Source organism: Odocoileus virginianus, chromosome 9, assembly GCF_023699985.2.
Source record: "Odocoileus virginianus isolate 20LAN1187 ecotype Illinois chromosome 9, Ovbor_1.2, whole genome shotgun sequence".
NCBI classification, from domain to species: domain Eukaryota; kingdom Metazoa; phylum Chordata; class Mammalia; order Artiodactyla; family Cervidae; genus Odocoileus; species Odocoileus virginianus.
This window is the reverse complement of record NC_069682.1, coordinates 58,606,944-58,630,657: the sequence shown is the minus strand read 5'-3', so window position 1 is coordinate 58,630,657 and position 23,714 is coordinate 58,606,944. Positions and strand designations below refer to the sequence as shown.

Genomic DNA, 23,714 nt, shown 5'->3' with positions numbered 1-23,714 from the left:
TTCTTTAAGATTTCAAACTAATATTTTTTGGATTCTTCACGGTTGAAGCAGACAGTCTCATTATAAGGAGGTATTACATCTTGTCTTCACTTTTAAGTGAGAGGGGAAACTCTCTTTTCCAGTGGGGCAGAGGACTTAAGTTTACATTCTGTGCCAGTGTACTAATTCTCATTTGTATTTAGAGAAGCTCCTTTTATTATACCAGGCCCTGTGACAAGCACCTTGTATATCATTCTAACTCCCCCTGTAAATTCAAATGTAGCATTAGTTTTTTTTAATACATAAAAATTAAGCCTAAAAATGGTAATGGGCAAGTTCCTTCAACATTTTTAGACTTGATTTTTCTATCTTCCTGCCATTGCAAAGGTAGGATGTGGCAAAGTTGGGACCTAAAACTCATAAACCTATGTTTTTAACCATTATACTACAGAGTTTCACTTGGTTATGACCTAAAATGAAAACCCTACCACAAAGATTTGGGACTTACTCTTCATACTCTAGCTTGGGGAGTAGGAGATAAGTCAGCTATTATTGCAAAGACACTGTAGCTCTGGTTAAGTTCACTTCAAGCATATGCACTCTTACTCTCAGTAATATTTAGGATGACAAGTAATAAGTAGTTAGGAAAATTATACACTGTAAAATTCTTACATGATCAAGATGTTTCCATTCATCAGCCCATTCCCTTTCTGTCAAACGGTGGTCTACCAACTCATCTTGATAGCCTCCATTTAGACCTATTAGAAATTAAATTTGAAGATAAAGGGAAGAATACAGTAAACAGAATTTTACCAAGTAAATATACATTCATTCATAGTAGCTATAAGCACATCGTTAAGGCCAATTATTCACAGTGACTTAAAACCACAAAATGACATAAAACCAACAAGAGATCACTACACAGAATGTATTAAAAACTCCTACAAATCAATTATGAAGGATAAATAGGCCAAAAGTAGGTAAAAGAAATAAATGGTTACATCCCAGACAAAAAAAGCAGAGATGATTTATAAACATATGAAAAGATATTCGAACTTATAAGTAATCACACAGTGTAAATAAAATGTTCATGAAGATAATTTGACATCTATATATTGGAAAAAAGTAAACTGTCATTCATACTAAGTGTTGGCAAGGCTGTAGCACAATACAAAGACTTAATCACCATAAACACAGTTGGTGCCATACAAGCACTTGTAAATAATTTAGTAGTCCCAAAGTATTATTTGTTGCATGGTTTTGATACATATTATTGAAATTTGCAAGAATGCAATGACTGTGTGAATCAAGGGTATACTGAATTATCCACTATTTTGAAAAATCATGTCATATATGTCACCACTACTCCTGGTACCTGAATCATCAATGTAACACAACTGTGTGCATGCTAAGTCACTTCAGCTGTGCCCAAGTCTTTGTGATCTGCCATCAGTCTGAATTTATAGGCATTGTGTTCATAGTGAATCTGTATTTGTCCAACCATCTGCTTACACTTCATCATATCTTTTTGTGTAGTCATGCCTGAGCACTAACATATTATAAAATACTTTGTTACATATTAATATCCTACTTTAGAATATTGATCCTAAAATTATGGCACTAAGGCAGGCTTTGCAGTAGTAGTGGTACAGTTGTGTCTGACTCTTGCTATCCCATGGACTGTATGTAGCCTGCTAGGCTCCTCTGTCCATAGGATAGTATCCATAAATTTCATTTTTGGTGAATAAATTAGGGGAGTGTTACAGTTTATTTGTTTAAAAATGAGGGGTGGGAAATGAAGAACTATTTTATTAAGGCATATGTTTTCAAAAGAGGACTGGAGAAAATTATAGAATCTATATCCAGACTGGAAGACAAATGGTTGATTTTAAAATAGAACCATCAAGGTAGAGGATTAAAGATCTTTCAAGCAGAACACTTCAAGATGAAAAAAAACCTCTCTCTAAAACTGATAGAAATACAAGGAAAACCTGACCAAGATGCAATTATAGCTAGTTTGTGGCATACTTCTCTCTAATGGATTCAACTGGCAAAAAAACTTGTATGAATATAGATGAAATCAATAGGAAGTCTCATTTTTAACATAAAATGAAACATACAGAACAGCTGCTAAGGGAGGCATCATAGCATACTGGGAATATAGCCAAGTTCTCAGCATCAGACAACTGGGGTCAGAATCTTGTTTTTGCCACTTTCTAGCTATGTGATTCTGGCCACAGTTCTGTCTATTTTCATGTATAAAAAGATGTAAACTCCATGGAGCCCCATGTGTGAGGATTAAATGAGACAACCGACACACACCACAATCTAAGTACTTAAGACTCAGTAAATGTTGGCGGCTGAGAACATCACTGCTGTCACGGCCCTCACCATTCAACTACCACTGCATGAAGCCAGAGTCCTACTGTGGTTCAAGTCTATGAAAGATGACAGTGAGTCTAAGTCAGAAAGGGTACAGGCAAATGTTTTGCAACTTTTTACTCCACAGGGCAACCCACAAATGGAAATGTATGGGCAATCCTGGAAGCTAGTAGCCCTTTGGTTCTCTGCTCTGACATATCTCAGCAGAACAACTGCAAAGAAGCTTCTGAGGTAAAGTTACATGAGTACCTGACAAAGAGCTTTGTTCAAAACTCTGCACTTTGATCTAACTCTGCACTTTCTGAGTCTCTTGTAAATGTGTTATCATACCTTCATAATTGAAAAAAAAATTAATTAAAAAAATGATCTCAGGTGAGGTTTGCTAGGGGACTTTATAATGCACAATCAAGATTTAATTTCAGGTATGCCTCACCTCTGACCTAAATGTCTCTGCACCTTTTACCACATGTTTTACATCTTTGTTGCTTAACTTCTAAAATATTTCATTCTGAAATAAACTCAGACTTACAGAAATGTTGCAAGAATAAAGAATTCTCATATACCCTTCACCCAGATTTCCTAACTGTGAGTAATTTTATCTCACTTTGCCATTTTCCATTTCTCTTCTGAACCATATCAGAATAAGTAATACCCCTTTATTTTTAAATGCTTTTCACTGTGTATTTCCTAAAATGTTTAGCCCACTTCCACTCTGTGATAACAGAAACAAAGTATGAATTGAGATCAATTTCAAATGAGAATACTATAATTCTAACATTCTTTTCATGTATAATATTGTTCTATCTGTGGGGAAAAAAGCAATGATGATAGTATTTTGCTTTATCACTAAGAAGGAAAGAAAACCACAAATTCAATCTGAATTTAAATCATTACCGTGCTGTTTATGCCACTTACTAAGATTGTGGTGTCTATCACGAACTTCTCGATGTTCTATCATCTTGCTGGGCTCACGATATAGGTGGGAAGTTGCAATATCTTCTAAGGTGTAGTGCTGAAGAGGCGGAGGAGTAGGATGGAACTGGCCCCCAGGATTCATGAGGGGTACAGTGAGGGCAGGACTGTGCCGGGGAGCAGGGCTAATGGTACACACTCTCTTGGCAGGGGGCTCAGGAGCAATTGCGTCTCTTTCAAAACTGCTCTCTTCCCGCCTGTAGAAGGATGGGGCAAGTACATGTCTGAACCTGTCAGTAAGTGTTGGTACAAACATTTCCCAGGCACCTACTGTGTGCTATGTATCGTACATTTTCACAAACAGGAAGATGTTAAGAAACGGTTTGAGATGAGGCATGAACTGAAATGTCTTCAGGAGCCGGGCAGATAAAGGAAACCACTGATTTATCCCAGTACAAGAGGAGAGGTCAAACCCATCCACAACAAGCAGACGCATCTCAATATGATGAAGCAAAGGAGAAATTAAGACGATGACACATTTTCTTACTTGACAGGACTATGGAAGATTATGGGTTCAACTATATTTAGAAATGCTGTTCAAGGTCAAATTTGCTACTACGGAGGTCAGTATCAGAAAGAGCCAATTCACCACATAGGAGGAAAAAGGCTCACATAATTAATATACTTGTGGTTTGGAAGAACTTTTAGTCATTTGCTTTAATTGTAGCAAATTTTCCACTGTTATTAAAATGTTGCTTCCTCAACAAACCATAGAAAATAGTGTTGGATACTCATACATAAATTTCCAGGGTAAATTAAATTAATTTCAATTTTCAAAGTAAAGTGATTACACATTTATAAGACTTCACATCAGAAAAAAATGCCTTAAACAGATTATATTTTCTGTGGTTTTGGAGCAGTGGACCCACAGAATACTAGACAGCAGAATTTATCAGCAGGGGTGTACAGTCATTTCAAGAGTTGAAAAGCATTCTGCTGCCTGATGCTGTGACAAAGCAAAACTAGCCTTAGAAATTCTGAGTCCATACCTATATATAACCACAGTCATCCAGTTCGTTTTCTTTCACAAGAAAGGGAAAGCTCAGAGCGGTTCCAGAAAATCAAGGACAAAGAAGCTCTTCTCGGCTCACCTCTCTGGGCTGGGCCTTTTTCCATTTCCATGCACTTCCATGAGCAGCTCCGAAGAGTCGGCAGGGGACGCAATACTTGTGTTGAGCAGAAGGTGTTCATGCTGAGCCAGGTACTGGGATGGGGTCTGCTTGGCCGCCCGAGCACAGTGCAGCAGTTCTCGCTGCAGCAGAGGCAGGTTGGCCTTGAAAAGAAGAGGCAGGGGCTGGAAGGCAGTTTTCCCGGTGTTGGGCCCTACACACAATGCTCAGCACCGCCCAAGGCGTTCACAAACAGGGCGACACAAAACAAAAGCCCTCTCCTTGTCAGTCCAGTTTTCACATGACATCCATTATACTGAGCTTAATTATTGTTAACTTGTTTACTGTCCCCACAAGATCTAAATTCCTTTAAGCAAGAAATTATATTTACCTCTGTGGCCCGAGTACAGAGTCAAAGCTCGGTAAAGGTTTGTTGAACATAATAGTTTCAAAACTTAAACATTTCTGAAGACTTTGATCAGTTAGAGAATTAGTAATGCCTACATGGGAGTAGGAGGCACTCATTCTTTCTTTTCTCATTTTAAGTCCTAGTTCTCCCTTCTGAATCCTAGGACATTAGGATAGCATAAAAACCTTGCCTTCCTGTTCTCTCTTAAGAGCTGCCATGGAATTCTGGAAACAGCAATTATTCTGGCTTAGTTGGAACATGGGGTCTTGATAAATGTAGTAGGAGTGATAGGAATGGGGCAACAAGCCTTAGGCTAGTTTAGTATCTGGGTATGCACAGTTATCCCACAGGCAGAATCTATTTCTTACTGTGGTGCTCCATTGAGCACATTCCCTTATTTTGTAAAAGGATAATTATTTATGTACTGATTATTTTTCCTTCCCCTCAAACTTAAACCTCTAATGAGACAAATCATACCAAAAAACCCCGTGCACCTTTAAACTTCTTCATATTTAAAATATACTTTCCCCATATTTATTTTATTAAAAAAATTATATTTTCCCTCAAATTTGAAAACAACTCAGACTGAGCTCATAAGTCTTTATCCTAAGGGAAACAGATGAGCAAGTGAAAGAAGAGTTTAATATATGCAAGTACTCATCCCTTTACCAACAGTTAATTTAGCAAGCACCATAATTAGTGACTGTTTTAAAGCAGAAATAAATTGACAAAAACCCAAATGTTAGCCAAAAAGCTGCCAGAACAACCTACCTCATGCTGTTTTCCCAAATAACAAGAGTTAAGAATAGAGAATTTGATGATATAAAACAACTTCTAAAGTTTGCTATTTTATAACTTCAATCTTGCAGCAACTGTAAAAACTTAATTGGAAAAAATACAATGTTAGATCTCTACGCTTGTGACATGTGCCCTTTGATGAATTTTTAAAAATGCTAATTGTTTCCTATTAAAGCAAATTTCCCAAATCTCTCTGATTCTGGAGTCTTGGGGGAAATAATTATCTACTGACTCTGATATACAGAAGAGAGACCAAGATAGAACTCACACAGCTGTTTCAAGACTGAAAAAGGCATCCCAGACGGCTCTGAGAGGCCAAGGTGTCAATGCCGTCAGAAAAGAGCCCAACACAGGCTGTGCATGGAGACCTGTGCATTTCCTTGCGTGTCTCTGATGCTCTCATTTAAAAAAAAAACCCAAACACCAGAATCAGTACTTCAGTAAGTTGACTCAACCTTTTGATGCTATTACATTTTCTTAGGAAAAAAAGGTACAGAGGCATATTTATTTTGTCAAGACAAAAACTGATGATATTATGTGAGTACTCACATTGTGATAAAGGAGAGAAAATAAAGTTCCACAAATATTGTATTGACAAAAGTCAAAATATAAAAAATTTGAGTTCAGGTTTTTTTTTTTTTTGGTAATAGTCTACTATTAATGAAAAGAATGAAATTCATTTGCTAGGGATGGACTGAGGATAACATTTTCAGCTTATTTGGGATTGAAAAAGTATTTCCTATCACCAAATCGATCCCAATGTTCATCTGTAAAAATCATTCTTCTCTCTAGCCCTTGGTAAAACCATGTAGTACTCTGGATACGGGTCATAAGTTTCCAAACTGTGCTTGGTCTAGAATACAATGATGTCTGACCATAGCCTTTCATTGCCTTTGACCTATTTTATAACACTGCAATTTAACCTTTTGATGGCAATGCAAAAAACTTCCTATCTGTGAACGTGCATAAAATGACATGCAGCAAAGGTTCTAGAGACTTTTTCCTTGCCCCACTGTAGAAGCATCCAATTTCACTTTTGTTTGCATATTTTCATTTTGGCTACACCTTGTGGCATGCAGAACATAATTTCTGGACCAGGGATCGAAACTGTGTCCCCCTGCAGTGTGGAAGCGCAGAGCTCTAACCATTGGACTGCCAGGGAATTCCCTGTTTGCATATTCTTAGCAACAATCCTGATCTATAATGTATATTTTTTGGCTTCTCTCCTGAACAGGTTATAACACTTTATAGATTCCCTCATTAATAATGAATTGAATTAAATACAATTCAAATTGTGTCACAGACACAGGTTCAGTTTTTAAAAATCTTTATGAGTTATAATATCACATTTTTAAAAAATTTATTATTTAATTGTAAGAAAACTGCTTTGCCATGTTGTGCTGGTTTCTGCTATGTAACCACTCAAATCAGCTGTAATCCCAGGTCATCACAGAGCACAGGCTTGGTGCCCTGTGTTAAACAGCAACCCCTCACCATCTATCTGTTTTGAACATGATAGTGCATATATGTCAACGCTGCTCTTTCCATTTGTTCCACTCTCCCTATCCAACTGTGTCCACAAGTCTGTTCTCTATGTGTGCACCTCCTTTCCTATCCTACAAACAGGTTCATCAATACACATCTATGCGTTAATGTCTCTTGTTTTTAAAAATTACTGTTTAATAGCACCAGAGGCACACCACCTTTACCAACTAATCGAAGTCAACACTACCAATTACGAGACAAATTAACATCTATGTCTCCTAACAGCATGCAGTGATAAATGCATAACCTCACTGTAATCATAAAGCAGCATCAGAAAAATCCAAACTGAAGTATATGCTATAAAATAACTACCACACACTTTAAAATACAGATCATAAGAGACTGAGAAGCTGTTCCTGATTAAAATGAACTGAAGGGAGACATGACAGTGTAATCCAACATGTGATCCTAAATTAGATGCAGGACCAAAAATCAGGATATTTTGTTAAAAAGGACATTTGTGGGACACCTGGTAAATATGAATAAGATCTATAGATAATACTGTATCAATGTTAATTTCTAGATTTGATAATTATACTAAAGTATTCATATGTATCATGCCTGCAGCTTATTCTAAGACATTTCTGTGGAAAAAATAGGAAGAGAATAATAATTCAGATGTGATAAAATATTAACATTCAGAGAATCTGAATTTTACCGTACCATCTTAAAACTTTTTTGTGAGCATGAAATTAATTCAAAATAAAATTGTCTTCTTTTATATGTAAATTTAACTCTGACTCACATATCAGGGAAGCACAATAATTTTAAACAATGCCCCCAAAGTTATGTTGCAGAGGGCAATTAATTCCAGAGGCCGTAATTAGAAACTAGACTAAATGGGGAGGAGGGAAGCAAACCATGGCTTCCCACACGCTCTTCTACCCTCAGGGTCAGTCCTAACTGCACGGCCTCCACTGATAACACACACTCCTTACCCGCTGGCCACAACCAAAAGAGTGTCCAGTTACTTCTGCTAAGAGCCCAACCATCATGTCAGGCACACACCTCTAGCCCATCCCCACTCCTGTTCCCCACCTCCCACCTGCTCCTTCTGTGCGTCATCAGCAGTGTCTGCATATAGACCACAACTCAAGGCTTTTGCAACTCTCATCTTACCAAGCAAACCTTATTTGAAAACTGCACTCACATTTTCTCTAGCAGCCTCAAATAAAATAAAGATATGAAAATGTGGCAAGCTGCCCTGATGCAGATCATAGAAGAGGGACCAGTAGCAATTCTGAAGAAATGCTGAAGATAATTTACAATCAGTAGTTATAAAAATTACCTTGAGGAATGGAATAACAAAAGGACGAAGAGGAAAGTTTGTAGCCTCTTGGAGCTTGCAATGGAATTCTTCAATTGTTACTGTTGAGTTCTGAAAAGATAAAATAACACTGTTCAACTTCAAAAACTGGACAGTGTTCTCCTAACATAAATCTGACAGTGCTGAGCCCTTTGAAATAATGAGGATAATTCCAAGAGCACTATTGTGAACCCAGATCCCTCTCAAAAGTTAACCAGATTCTGTTTCCTTTATGAAAGAAATCCAGCCTCTTTGATTTACTTCTCAACTGTCCCAAATCTGGTAAGTTCCCCATAATGCTCAGCAGCCTGGGCAAAACAGGGCACTGCATTCCTCCCATGAAGAGTGGCACTGAGGTCCCCTGTCTTGAGGGATTCACCACAAGTCACCTTAGGTACAAGTAACCAAGAGTACAGTGTATCCAGGTGTCCAGTTGAACATTTCCCAAATTAGTACAGGATATCAACTTAATGACTCGGAGCCTCATTTCTTCAGTTCATTTCTTCACTGGTTCTGCCTACCTCCTAGCATCAGTTCCCTAAATCTTCTAAGCTGAAAGTTAAAACAAAAATAGGTGCTCTTCAAATGGTCTGTTTACAAATCAGAGTACCTCCAAGTAAGCAGACTTTCACTAGTTATGTATTCCCAGGAAAGTTTTCAGCATTTCCCCAGTATTTTTTCAAGTCTTTCTTTAAACTAGGACTCTCAGCTTCTCTAAGAGGAATATAACAATACAAATATTTTCTTCAAAGTTCACAAACTATTTTTATTTTTACTTCAATTCCTTAAAACACAGCATAGTAAGTTAAAAACAAAACATTAATCTGAATTCTTGCTTGCCTAAAAGAACAATGAGGACTGCTAGGATTTACTTTTATAAAATCATCAAGTGTTCAAAGATGTAACATGTACTGCACAAATTATTCATCAGCAAAGTATTACTTCTTAATAAGAAGAAATGGAAAATATATAGGTCCACCAACACAAAACTGGATTAAAAATTATAATGCATTTATTATTGCTATAATGTGTTATTATTATTAATAATGCATTCTTATAATGCATAATACATTAGAACACTCAGGGTGGTAGATTTGTATGCATAAATGAAGAAAGATACATATAATATACTAAGTGAAAAACCAGAAACATAGACGTATATTCCAATAATACATTTTTGAAAATAACACACATACATTTATATAATATTTTAAGTATCTGGAAGGAAAATCACAACAGTAGTTATTTCGAGATGTGAAATTATGTTGATTTTCCAAATACAGCATACAACATTGAGTAAAAGCTAAAATATTGCTTTAGGAAAAAAGAATGTATCAAATTAAACCATGTTAAATGAAAATGTGTGACCAGCTTATCCCATTCATATCAAAAAATTCCTTTTAAAACCTGAGTGCCTGATTTAGTAAATGACAGGTATATAATGCAACCAAATCTACTGACAATCAGGGAATAAAAATTAAGTATAAGAGAAGGGGCTTCCCCGGTGGCTCAGACAGTAAAGAATCTGCTTGCAATATGTGAGACCCATGTTCAATCCCTGGGTCAGGAAGATCCCCTGGGGAAGGAACTGGCAACCCACTCCAGTATTCTTGCCTGGAGAATTCCATGGACAGAGCAGCCTGGCAGGTTACAATCCATGGGGCACAAAGAATAGGACATGCAGCTTGTGGGGTATTCCAGTTCCCCAACCAGGAACTGAACCAGGGTGCTCAGCAGTGACAGCATGGAGTCCTAACCACTGGACCACCAGGGAATTCCTCAGATGTGATGTCTTGTTTGACAAGACACAGGTCTTTTGTTATATTTTCAGCCTTTATTTTAGCCCCACATTCTTTCTTTCCTCCTACTATGACTAAGATCTCTTCCAAATCCCCAAGGTTCTGTTCATGTTTTTTTTTAACTTCTTTATGTTGTATAGACTGGGTAGTTTTTTCAAGTGCTCTAGCTTCAAGTTTACTGATTCTTTCCTGTCTATTGTTGAGTCCATCACTGAGTTTTTATAATTTCATTATTATATTTGTCAGTTCTCCAATTTGCATTTAGTTCTACTTTATACCTTCTATGTCCCTACTGAGACTTTGTATTTCTTCATTTGTGTAATTGCTCACTGAAGCATTTTTATGATGGCTGACTCAAAACTCCTATCACATATTTCAAATATCTGGGTCATCCTGACTGATATCTCTTGGTTACATTTTCTCTTTACACTCAAAGATGGTCATGTCTAGGTATAAGTGACTTTCTGCGGTAAACTGGATGTGTTGGGTTCTAAGACTCCAGATTTTATCTACATATTCTATTTTTGAGGCATCATCCATCAGTGTGCCATTGAGAACAGGAGAATCTTTGAAGCTGTCAGCTGCGGTATAATCCCAAGCTTCCCACTCAACCTCTGCTGATCTGAAGAGAAGGAGGGGTTCCTTACTGATGGGCAGTGGTGGGAGCTCAGACTCCCCACTAGGTCTCTTATGGGAGAGGGAAGGTTGTCCATTATAATTTTTTCCCTGAGCTGGTCGACTACAATAAGAGTTGATTTTTGTCTAAAAGTTTTCTACCTTATTGGACGCTACTCTCCTAGTCGTTTGACAGAAAGAGGTGGGTTTATTGTTCTTGTGGTTTTTGGTTTGCTTTTGTCTGTGCTCATTAGCATTTCCTTGTTACTGGCTTCTCCAGACCACAGTCCAGGATACATGATGAAAGCACAAAACCAAGGGAACTCACTGCTATGTACTTCCTTGGGTCTCAAGGTCACTAGTCAATCTGCTTTCTTCTTTCAAGAGTCTTAATTTTACTTTATGTAACTGTTCTTTTTTTTTTTTTGGCTGTATTTGTCAGGAGGAATAGGAAGAAGTATACCTTTCTGTTGGAGATTCCCTGGTGGCTCAGATGGTAAAGAATCTGCCTGCAATGTGGGAGACCTGGGTTCGACCCCTGGGTTGGGAAGATCCCGTGGAGAAGGGAATGACAACCTACTCCACTGTTCTTGCCTGGAGAATTCCATGGACAGAGCAGCCAGGTCCGACTCACAGAGTCGGACTCGACTAGAGTGACTTACACACATCTTTTTGTTACATCTCTGAATCAGACTGGACATGACCATATCATATTCCATTAAACTGAGGTACTGTCATTTACTCAGGCATTTATAGAACATTTAGCTGGTTCAAATTTTTGGGGGGGCCTTATAAATACTGTTAGTGCACATTGGTTATCATTTTCTTAGGATGAACGTCAAGGAGAAATACTGGAAAGTCAAAGGAACTGTCTAGTTTAAGGCATAAACTACCTTTCAGAATGTGTATTTTCCAGATAAGCAGCCAGAGTAGGAAACATTTATCTTTACCTTGCAGTGGAAATTGCCACCCTTGCCTCCTGGTATAGCTCTGACACAACAGAAACACCAAAAGGACACAGGTGAACTAAACTCTGGCTATGGTAGCTATGTGACCTTTTCCGATTTTGCTACGCAAGCTTTCTCCACATGGAATAACTGTGCATTTATATATGCTTCCCAAAGTCTTAACCATTCCTTATGTGAATAGAAGATCAAATAAAGCTTTCATGGATAGGGGAAATATAATAATCTAAAGGTGTTAATTTTCTTCCAAATTAGACAAAGTTTAAAAAAGAAAAAGGAAAGGGAAAAAGGAAAAAAAAGACAGGAAAAAGAACAGACTGGTAAGCTCAAATGCAATACGCATTAAGACAATCATTTTATCTACAAATAATGACAGATTTATCTTTTTCCAATCCTTATATCTTATTTACTAGGCTATAATGTTCAGGTTTACAGAGAATAGGCTTTCTAGCCAGTTCCTATTATCTGAGGGAAAGCTTTTGAAATTTCACCATTGGCCGGGCCGCCGGCCCCACCGCGAGGAGCAGGAGTCTGGGAAGCAGCAAGTGGCTTCCTCCAGGACCAGACAGCACAGGGTGGGCTGCCATCAGCCTCAGCAGGCCCAGGCAGGCCTCATGAGAATGCAGGACAGAAGCGTTTTGGGAGGTTCGCAAAGCAGACTGCGGAGCCCCTGCCTGCAGCTTTGGTCTGCGCCCTGACTCTGGCCCTACTTGTGTTTCCCCCACAAAAATGTCTTCCCCCAGCCTTTCCTGAAGTTGGTGAGGTTTGGACGTATTAGTAATATTGTTATTTTTCTTACTATCATCATCATTTTGAGAGTCCACTGCGTATAAGCATTGGTGGTCCTGCGCAGGGCGCCATGCAGAAAGCCATGAGTTAGAAGCTGGAGGAAGGAGGGCTTATAGATGCTTGAGGACTGTCCTTAAACCAGCATGAAATGTTGGAGGTTGAGGTGAAAAACATGGCTTTGATATCTTCATGGAAGACTGCATTATTTCATCCCTGAATCTGGTTCAGTTCCCTTATTGACTTATTACTGTGTTAAAATGCTTGTTTAGCAGATTGTAAAATAAATTAACATGTACATGCTGTCTTGGGGCAGACTAAGGGAAAACAGGTATTCAGCCTAGGAAAATGTTGCTCGTTGGATTTCCTATTAAGTCAGTATGTCTTAGGTTTAACTTTGAAACAAATTAAAAAATTTAAATATTTTAAAATCTAAAAAAAAAAGAAATTTCACCATTAAGCAGAGGTCTGTTGAAGGTTTTCTGTTTATATATACAACTGTCATCAGATTAAGGAAATTCCTACTAAGTGTGCATTTTATAACAACAAATAGATATTAAATTTAACAAACACTTGTCTCCAAATATAGTTTCAATACCAATTACTATAGATTCCATGTTTCTGTAAGCCCTCAAAATTTCTACATTTAAACTTCATTTCCAATATTTGGAAACATAGTCTTTGGGAGATGACTAGGTCAGGAGGACAGAACCCTAATGAATGGCGTTAGAGCTCTTACAAAAAAGATCCCAGAAAGCTCTCTTGCCCCTTCCGCCCTGTGAGGACACACATCTATGAACCAGGAAGTGGGCTCTCACCAGACATGTAATATGCTGACCTTTGATCTTGAACTTACCAACCTTGAGAGCTGTGAGAAATGAATATTTGTTGTTTATAAGCCACCTACTCTTCAATATTCTATTCTAAGAACCTAAGAGGACTAAGACACTTATCTTTTTTTAAAATCTACTTTAATTAGAGGATAACTGCGTTACAATGTTGTGTTGGTTTCTAATGTATGACAGTGTGAATCAGCCATAAGTAGATATATATCCTTTACCCCTTGAGGCTCTCTCCCCACCCACCATCCGATCCCTCTAGGTTTACACAGAGCACCCGGCTGAGCACCCTGTGTTACACAGCAATTTCCCACTAGCTATCTATTTTACACATGGGAATGTATGTGTTTTGATGCTACTAAATTTGTCCTACCCTCTTCTTCCACCGTTGTGTCCACAGATTCATCTATGTCTGCATAAAATGTTGATCTTTTTTTTTTAATAAGCTTATTTATTTTTATTTATCTATCTGTCTAGTTTTGGCTGTTCTGGGTCTTCGTTGCTGTGAGGGCTTTTCTCTGGTTGCAGCGAGTGGGGGCTATTCTCTAGTTGCAGTACACAGGCTTCTTATTGCAGTGGCTTCTCTTGTGGAGCACAGGCTCTAGGATGCACCAGCTTCAGCTGCTGTGGCACGTGGGCTCAGCAGTTGTGGCTCCCAGGCTCCAATGCATATGTGCACAGTTGTGACACATAGGCTTAGTTGCTCTGTAGTATGTGGGATCTTCCCAGATCAGGCATTGAACCTGACTATCCTGCACTGAGCAGGCGGATTCTTTACCCCTGAGCCACCAGGGAAGCCCCAAGATGCTGATCTCAATGAAAATCTCAATATGTGAGAATATAAACTGGCATAAACTTGGAAAAATAATTTGGCTTTATATACTAAATTTATATACATGTATACCCTATGAAATCACAATTCCACTGTTCAGTGCAATGTTTGCATACATGTACTATACATAAAAATGCTCATTATTTACAATGGCCTTTGTACAGAACAGACAATATAGTTGGTCAACAACTGCTAACCGTAGGAAAGCCTGCTTGCAAGGTTGGGGCACTGATTGGTGTCGAGGCACTTATAATTTCCTACACTGATACAAAACTTTTCATAACTGAAAAAGTGAAAGCATCTCAAGTATTCATTAATGGATGAATGCATAAGCAAAACATAGTGTGTATGTGTGTGTGTAATGAAGTATTAACTCATCTTTAAAAAGGGAGAAAATTGTAAGACATGCTACAACATGACTCTAGACTAATAGGGTGAACCTTGACAATATTATATAAGTGAAATAAGCCAGCCACAAGAAGATAAATGCTGTGATTTCACTAATATGAGGTACCTAGAGTAGTCAAGTAGAATGATGGCTGGCAGAGCTGAGAAAAGAAGGAAATGGGGAATCATTGCTTAAGGGCACAAGTTACAGTTCCAAAAGATAAAAAAAAATTCTGAAGGTAGATGGTGGTTGATGTTGTACAACAATGAGTATATTTAATACCAGTGAACTATACACTTAAAAATCGTTACGATGAAAAAATAGTTAAGGTAGTAAATTTTGTGCTTATGTGTATCTTACCACCTCTTCATGATCAAACAATTAAAAAAATTGAAAGAGAAAAAAGACAAAACCTTAACCCAAGCACAGTCATTTAAAAGAGACAATTGACTATATCTACATTTGGCTCAGATGGTAAAGAATCTACCCACAATTCAGGAGACCTAGTTTTGATCCCTGGGTCAGGAAGATCCCCTAGAGAAAAGAACGGCAACCTACTCCAGTATTCTTGCCTGGAGAATCCCATGGACAGAGGAGCTGGCAGACTACAGTTCATAGATTGGCAAATTCAGACATGACTGAGCAACTAACACTTTCACTGTCAAGGACTAGCAAACCACTCCACTGCATTCTCAAGATGTTTTCTCTTGAAGTCTTGTCTGCTTTCCTTGAGATGGAGACTCCAAACAAAAAAAAAAGTGTATTTTCATAGCTCATAGCTAGAAAAAAATTCGTTTTGTGTATGCATGCACGTGCAAATGAGCTGTCATTTTTTCCTTTTACTCTTGAAATTAAGCAGATCCTACTTAAAGTAATTTGCTGCTGGAAATGGCATCAGGCGAATTCTGATGTCTACTTTGCTTCCAATTATGTTCAAACTCGTTTTGACATTTAAGGTAAATTTTATTAGTCTAGAGACAGAAAGACTTTTCCATGGTACTCTAAAATCTGACCAATAAACAGACCCCCCTCACCCCAAACAAAAAACAAAAACACCTTCCCTCAATGGATGACGGTACTATTTTTACAAGCTCTGATTTATGCTAAACACTAATCTTCCTTCTAGGAGTCTGGAATTTCATACATGCTGCACAGAGCGCCTACTTGCCCGGGCATTGAGTGTTTAATGGGGTTCCTTGGGTAGAGACATCACACATATGCTGCTGTTATCTTCACAGATGGGGGAAGAGTGAACTCTCTCTGACCATTCATACAGGGAAAAAGGAAGCCTACATATGGATTCCTCCAGATCCTGACTGTGTCTCACCTTTCTGATCCAGCTCTGTATCCTTATTATACTTCTGTATTAAATCTCAGCTCTGGGAGAAGGAAATGGCAACCTACTCCAGTACTCTTGCCTAGAAAATTCCATGGATGGAGTAGCCTGGTGGGGTCACAGAGAGTTGGACACGACTGAGCGACTTTTCACTTTCACTTCCTAAATACAATGGTGGTTCTGATGACTGCACTTAAAACTGGGATGTTGGACTATATTTTCAGTATTCTGTTAAACAGTAAAGTACTGTATAGATAAAATGATATTAAAAAATATTGTTACCAAGTGTCATCATGTAATATGGCTGAAAATCCTAACTGTGTGGAACTACTTGTTTTCTATGAAAATGGTCTAAAGATTAATTAGTGAGAAATGATATAAATTTAGAAAACCCTTCAATAAATACATGAATCGCAGATAGAGAGTAGTCTCCACCTGCTGAAACTAAAGAAAGTTCTTGTGCAGTAACGACAACCCGACACAGCCAAAAATAAATATTTTTAAACAGTATAAATTGTGGTATATTTCTATAATGAAATATTATACAGCAATGGTAATGAACCACCTACAGTTATACAAAACAACAGGGATAGAATCTCACATGATAAAGAAGTCATTTATTACATTTTGCCTTGTATGAAAGTGGTTTCTTCTGCACAATACTGAGTAATGTTTTAAAGCAGCAGTTAATAAACTTTTGTCTTGTAATCCCTCAATTATTGTGGGTTACATCTATCAATAATCACTATATCTGAAAATAAAACTGAGAATTAAAAACACTTGTGATGGATACAAACTTTTGTAAGGAAATAAAAACCAAGTCTGCAAATTCATGCCAGACACTACCATAGAACAGTTGGCCCCTGTTCCTTGGATGACGAGATGGGAGTGCATTCCTGGGATGCATAGGATATCTCCTACAGAGCTACTTCTCCAGAATCGGGAAATGTAACTAACCTACCACATACATAAAAATACAAAGAGAAATGTAGACAAAATGAGGCAACAGCAGAATGTTTCAGACAAAGGAACAAAACAAAACCCCAGGAGAACAGGTGAGGTAGATAGAGATAGGCAATCCACCCAAGAAAGAGTTCAGAGTAATGATTGTAAATATGATCAAAGAATTTGGGAGGAAAATGGATACACAGAGCAATAAACCAGAATTTTTCAAGAAATAATTAGAAAGTAATAAAAAAACAACCAAAAAGAGGTGAAGAATACAACTGAGATGAAAAATTCACTAAAAGGAATCAACAGTAGACTAAATGAGATAGTATTATTGATAAATGAGCTGAATGACAAAGTATGGAAATCACTGCCACCAAGCAGAAAAAAGAATGAACAGAAATGAATGAAGACAGTGTAAGAAACCTCTAGAACAACATCAAATGCACTAATGTTTGTATTATAGGGGACACAGAAGAAGAAAGAGAAAGGGTCTGAGAAAATATATTAAGAGATGATAGCTGAACACTTCCTTAAACTGGGAAAGGAAACAGTCACCCAAGCCCAGGCAGAAATGACAAAAATTAAAGATAAACAGAATATTAAAAGCAATAAGGGAAAAGTAACAAACAACATAAAAAGGAATTCCTATAAGGCTATCAGCTGATTTTTTAGCAGATAATTGCTAAAAAAAAGGAGTGGCACAATATACTTAAAGTGATGAAAAAATTAGGAAATGGAAAAGCTTACTGGTAAAGGCAAATATAAAATAAAGGCAGGAAATCATCCATACACAAAGCTACTGGAGGGTGGGGTAGACAAAAGTAGCAACATTTCTGTATCCACAATAAGCAGTTAAGGGACCCATAAAACAATTAGATGTAAGATATAAAACCAAAAACAGTAATCATGAGGGGAGCAGAGTATAAAATGCAGGGTATCGAAAACTTATCTGAAAGAAATCAGCAACTTAAAACAAGCATGTGTGTATGTATAGAGAGAGACCACTATACAAAAACCTAATGGTAACTGTAGAACAAAAATCTATAATATATTCACACACAAAAAAGGAATTAAAACACAACACCAAAGATAGTCATCAAATCACAGAAGAGAACAAAAGAAGAAAGGCAAAAAAGGACCTAAACAACATATCCAAAAACAATGAACAAAATGGCAATATGAGCATATTTACTGGTAATTACTTTAAATGTAAATAAACTAAATGCTCCAACCAAAAGACAGACTGGCTGAATGGACACAAAAACAGGAACCATGTATATGCTGCCGAAGCCTGGCGGGCTACAGTCCAAAGGGCTACGTACAGTCAGATAGGACTAAGTGACTGAGCACAAGGCATATGTCAGATCTCGAGACACACACAGACTGAAAGAGAGGATATGGGAAAAGGTATTCCAAGCAAATAAAAATCAAAAGAAAGTCAGAGTGGCAATACTCGTATCAGACAAAATAAGACTTTAAAGACTGTGACTGGGAATTCCCTAGTGCTCCAGTGGCTGGGACACCATGCTCTCACTGTCAAGGGCCCAGGTTCAATTTCTGGTCAGGGAACTAAGATCCCACAAGCTGAGTGGTGTGGCCAAACCTCCCCGCCCACTCAAAACAAAAAACACCAAACCCACCAAATATAATGATCAAAGGATCAACCAAGAAGATAGAACAATTATAAATATATATATATGCACCCAACACAGGAGCAATATACAAGGCAAATGTTAACATATACAAAGAACCTTAATACTCTACTTAATCAATGAACACATCACCCAGACAGAAAATCAATAAGGAAATACAGGTCTTAAGTAACAAATTATACCAGATGGACTTAATTGATATTTATAGGGCATTCTATCTGAAAGCAGCAGGATACTCACTCTTTTCAAGTGCTAATGGAACATTCTTCAGGACAGATCACATGCTGGGCAATAAAGCAAGCCTTGGTAAATACAAGAAAACTGAAATCATATCAAGCATCTTTTAAAACACAAACACAAGAGAGGTTAAACAATATGCTACTAAACAACCAATGGGATCACTGAAGAAATTGAAGAGGAAATTAAAAAATAATACCTAGAGACAAATAAAAATATAACACCCCAAAACCTATGGGTTGCAGCAAAAGCAGTTCTAAGAGGGAAGTTTACAGTGATACTACTTTACCTCAGGTAATATGAAAAATCTCAAATAAACAACCTAAGCTTACACCTAAAGCAGCTAGAGAATGAAGAGAAAACAAATCCCAAAGTTAGCAAAAAGAAAAAAAGCATAAAGATCAGAGCAGAAATAAATGGAGATTTAAAAAAATGATCAAAATGAAACTAAAAACTGGTTCTTAGAAAGGATAAACAAAACTGATAAACCTTTAGTCAGACTAATAAAAAAAGAGAGACGGCCCAAATCAATAAAGTAAGAAATGAAAAAGCAGAAGTTACAACCAATACCACAGAAAAACAAAAGAACTGTAAGAGACTATTAGGAGCAACTATATGCCAACAAAAGGGACAACCTAGAAGAAACGGACTAACTCTTAAGAACATACAATCTGCCAAGACTGAACTATGAGGAAATAGAAAATATGAGTGGGCCAATTACCAGTAATGAAATTAAATAAGCAATTAAAAAACTCCCAACAAATAAAAGTCCAGGACCAGGGGTGGCTTCACAGGTGAATTACACCAAACATTTAGAAAAGAGTTAACACATATCCTCCTATAATTATTCAAAAAACTTGCAGAGGGGCGAACACTTCCAACTCATTCTATTAGGTGACAATCACCCTGATAAAGATATTACCAAAAAATGAAAACTGCAGGTTAATACCACTGATGAACACAGATGGGAAAATCCTCAACAATACTAGCAAACCAACTCCAACAATACTTTAAAAGGATTATACACTGTGAATATCATAAACCAATCAATGTAATACATGACATTAACTGGAGAATAAAAACCATATTATCATCTCAATAGACACATAAAAAGCTTCTGATAAAATTCAATATCTGTTTATGATAAAAACTATGTCTACCAAAGGGGAAAGTGGGAGGGGCACAGATTAAGAATTTGGGGTTTACAGATACACAGTACCATGTATAATACAGATATACAAAAAGGACCTGCTGCATAGCACAGGGAACTATATTCATACTTTGTAATAACCTATAATAGAAAAAAATCTGAAAAAGAACATAACTGAAGCACTCTGCTGTACACCTGAAACTAACACAACATTGTAACTTTAAGTCAAAGTGTTAGTCCCTCAGTCCTGTCTGACTGTTTGTGACCCCATGGGCTGTAGCCCGCCAGGCTCCTCTGTCCATGCAATTCTCCAGGCAAGAATACTGGAGTGGTTTGCCATTCCTTTCTCCAGGGGATCTTCCCAACCCAGGTCTCCCACATTGCAGGCAGATTCTTTACTGTCTGAGCCACCAGGGAAGCCCCTCTTTTGCAACTGTCTCTGCTATATAACTTAATAAAAGAAAAGAAAGCTGGACTCTTCTGAATTTAATGTGTTGCAATATCCTCATCATATAATCTCTAGAAAATTTCACTGAACAATCATGTGAGAATTAAGAGTCAAAACATAAGTAATATTCTAATATTATTATGAAAACGCTTTTCACCTCCTAGGCTTCCTGAAAGGGTCTTGAGAAATCCAAGGGGTCACTAAATACACTTTGAGAAATGCCAAGTTGTGTGAATCATCTTTATCACATAAGAGGCTAATATGCAGGAGCACAGTGTGCTTTTAGTTGAGGTAAATCTTGAGGAATTCAATTTACAAACATTAAGAACTGGTAGCTCTTCTCTTACATATACTGAGAGTTGAACCCTCCCAGGTGTCAATGGAAGAAAATCTCTAACATATAGCATGGATTTGCCCCTCGGTATAGAAAAAAAAAATTATGTGTACCTTTAAAATCCTAAAGATACTGTATTTGTATGAGGAAACAACGCACCAGGCACTGAATATATTATTAAGTAACAAAACTTGGTGGAACCTCAGTGGATCTGTTGAAACTCAGTTTTAAGACAAATTCAAAGTTGCTTAAAGGAATTAAACTGATAAACATTATCCACAACTGAAACCCATGATTCAACAATATTGTACAAATTAAACTAATCTAGACTGTAGAATTTACCACACTGCTACAAGTTTTGCAATGAAAAGTGTGCACAATTTCTCTGCTGGCTTCAGTTCTGAGCCTCATACTCAAAGCAGTGGTTGACAGTGATGCCATACTTACCACCAGTGCTAGAACAAGAGTCCGCACCTTCTCCCCAATCTCAGGTGAGATGTCATTGCCAAATTGCTGCAGAGTGGTGAGGAAGCGTTTCAACTTGCTGAGCTGCCGAGCACCGCAAGTGGCTGGCAACTGTTGGTTAGTGAGCGCAGATGATGTGGAAGAGGCAGGACCATTGCTGAATCTTTGTGGTGGTGATGGGGCGCCGTTAAGGGTAGGAGGAGAATGGTTGATGCCATTGCTCACTAAAAGAAAAACTTGGTTTAAGTGTAAATCACAACGATCTCTATTATTTTTTCTTTTTTGCATTCTCTCTCATTCATTGATTTGAATTTTGTAAACCACATGATAAAAGTGTATAGAAGACACTGAGTCAGCCCTCAACAACACTGCTTTCAGTGAGACAGATGGCCAGGTAAAAAACGGTAACAGAGTAACACAGACGTGTTAAGAGAGAAGAGCAAAGAGAAGGGACATCTAACTTCCACAGGTGTGGGGGGTGGGAAGGAAGGGTAGCTTTTAAGACTTCTTGCAATGGGTGGCATGAGTGGAATCTGGTAGAATATGTATTTTCAACATGGTATCATCGATCCCAACTTCAGACTCCTGAAGCAAAGCGGTCAATTAAATATATAGCATTTGAACAAGATTATCAGAAAGCAGAGAGTTGCATTAATATGAGAATTTTTTTTTCTACTCCATAGGCTTATTGACGTATTCCTACAATGAGATATGTATCTCTTTGACCATTCAGAATATTCACATTCATCAAAATCTGTTTTCCTCTGCCTTGATAGTGCTAAGCGTTTTCTAGATACCATATGGGACACTTTCATTCTATATTTCTAATCTAATGATAATATATGTGATTAATTACAGTTTTCCTATTTGCCCATTGTTCTGAACACTGATTTCTTGTAGTTTTAATCTGGAACACAACTCTAGAGCTATGGTTTTGGAGGCAAAGTCCCTTCTTCCCTGATGAATGAAATAAATATGCCTAAGTGTCAATAGATTTTTATTTAATCATTTCCAAGCCTGAAAATTTAGCAAAATAAAACAAGGTCTAAAAACATATCACCTGTATTAAGAAGCATTATTTGACAGACAGTGTGACAGAGGAGCCTGGCACGCTACAGTCCATGAGGTTGCAAAGAGTTGGACAAAACAGAAGCGACTCAGTATGCAAGCATGTTGCTCCTAATAGATTTCATAACTTTTCTCTGTGCTATGTACATGTGCCCCTTATTTTACTTACCAAATTATACTTAGTTTTTTCTATATTTGCACCACTTGAAAGACTGTCCACTTCTTGATAAATATACATCTGTGTATATCATAATTAGCTATCAAAGTGTCCATTAAAATGTTGCTAAAAGGCTCACTGCATAAAAGGTTAACAGGCTGAGAAAAAAGATGGCAATCTTTCTACTGTCTTCCAAGAAAGGACATTAGAGCTACTACTGGAAAGGAAGGTTCAACACTCAACCTCAGCAATTCAGAAAATTAGGTGCAAAGGTATACCATTTCTCTTTGTTCATAGAAAGGACCATTGCCGCTGGAGAGCTGCCCTCTTTTGAAGCAACCCATAAATATAATACATTATCATGCTTTTGGCCACTCTGATACTCCCTCGGGCTGTTTTACAGTTTCTTCAATGAAAGTATGTGGTCACATTTTCTGAAATAACACATTCACCCCTAAACAGTCAAGTATGGAGGTTAAAAGGGCTCAATTTAGTTACACATACAGATACACATAAAATTCTACAGTGTGTATCTTGAAATCTGAATGATAGTCTAGATTTAAATCTGCTACACTTCAAAGACAGTACCTTTATCTAAGGCTGTTTAACTGTGAGATAAAATTTCAGAAATTAAGGGAAAAATATACCAAACTTCATATCATAAATTCTTGCTCAAATTATTCCAGTTGCCAGTTACTTAACTTCAAATGTTTTCGGACCATAAATAATTAGTACCAAAAAACGTTCTTTTTTTTCCCCCAAAAAATGTTCTTATAAACAATTTATTGTTCAAGTTGCTCCACATACTCTCACCAAGACCTGATGCTCTTATTTCATTCATAACATTCTTGTGGGTGTACACAGTACTACATTGGTTTTAGTTCCTTTTTGACTAATAAGGCTGAGCAACTTATTATGTATTTATTGTCTAACATGATTGTTATGGACCAGATTATATCCCCCTCTCAAATTCCTATGTTGAAGTTCTGACCCCCAGAGTACCTTAGAACGTGACTGTATTTGGAGACAGGGCCCTTAAAGGTTAAGTGAGGTCATGACCTAGGCGGTAATCCAATATGACTATTGTACTTCTAAGAAGAGGAAGAAGCATCAAGGATGCACATGCACAAGGAAAGGCTATGAGAGGACAGAGCAAGAAGGCAGCTCTCTTCAAGACAGAGAGACAGCCTCT

The 23,714-nt window shown here is 37.5% G+C and overlaps 1 protein-coding gene across 3 annotated transcripts in view; it reads right to left on the bottom strand.

The window, feature by feature from the left end:
- The window catches only part of CBFA2T2 (CBFA2/RUNX1 partner transcriptional co-repressor 2), a 140,286-nt gene that overhangs the window by 18,740 nt on the left and 97,832 nt on the right, over positions 1–23,714 (bottom strand). For all 3 annotated transcript variants that reach the window (XM_020902527.2, XM_070472544.1, XM_020902529.2), the window contains exons 3-7: positions 21,280–21,521; positions 8,483–8,572; positions 4,425–4,606; positions 3,277–3,530; positions 652–737 (exon numbers count right to left, since the gene is read on the bottom strand). In XM_020902527.2, the coding sequence (XP_020758186.1) occupies positions 652–737; positions 3,277–3,530; positions 4,425–4,606; positions 8,483–8,572; positions 21,280–21,521 (854 nt within the window). The remainder of the gene's footprint in view (positions 1–651; positions 738–3,276; positions 3,531–4,424; positions 4,607–8,482; positions 8,573–21,279; positions 21,522–23,714) is intronic.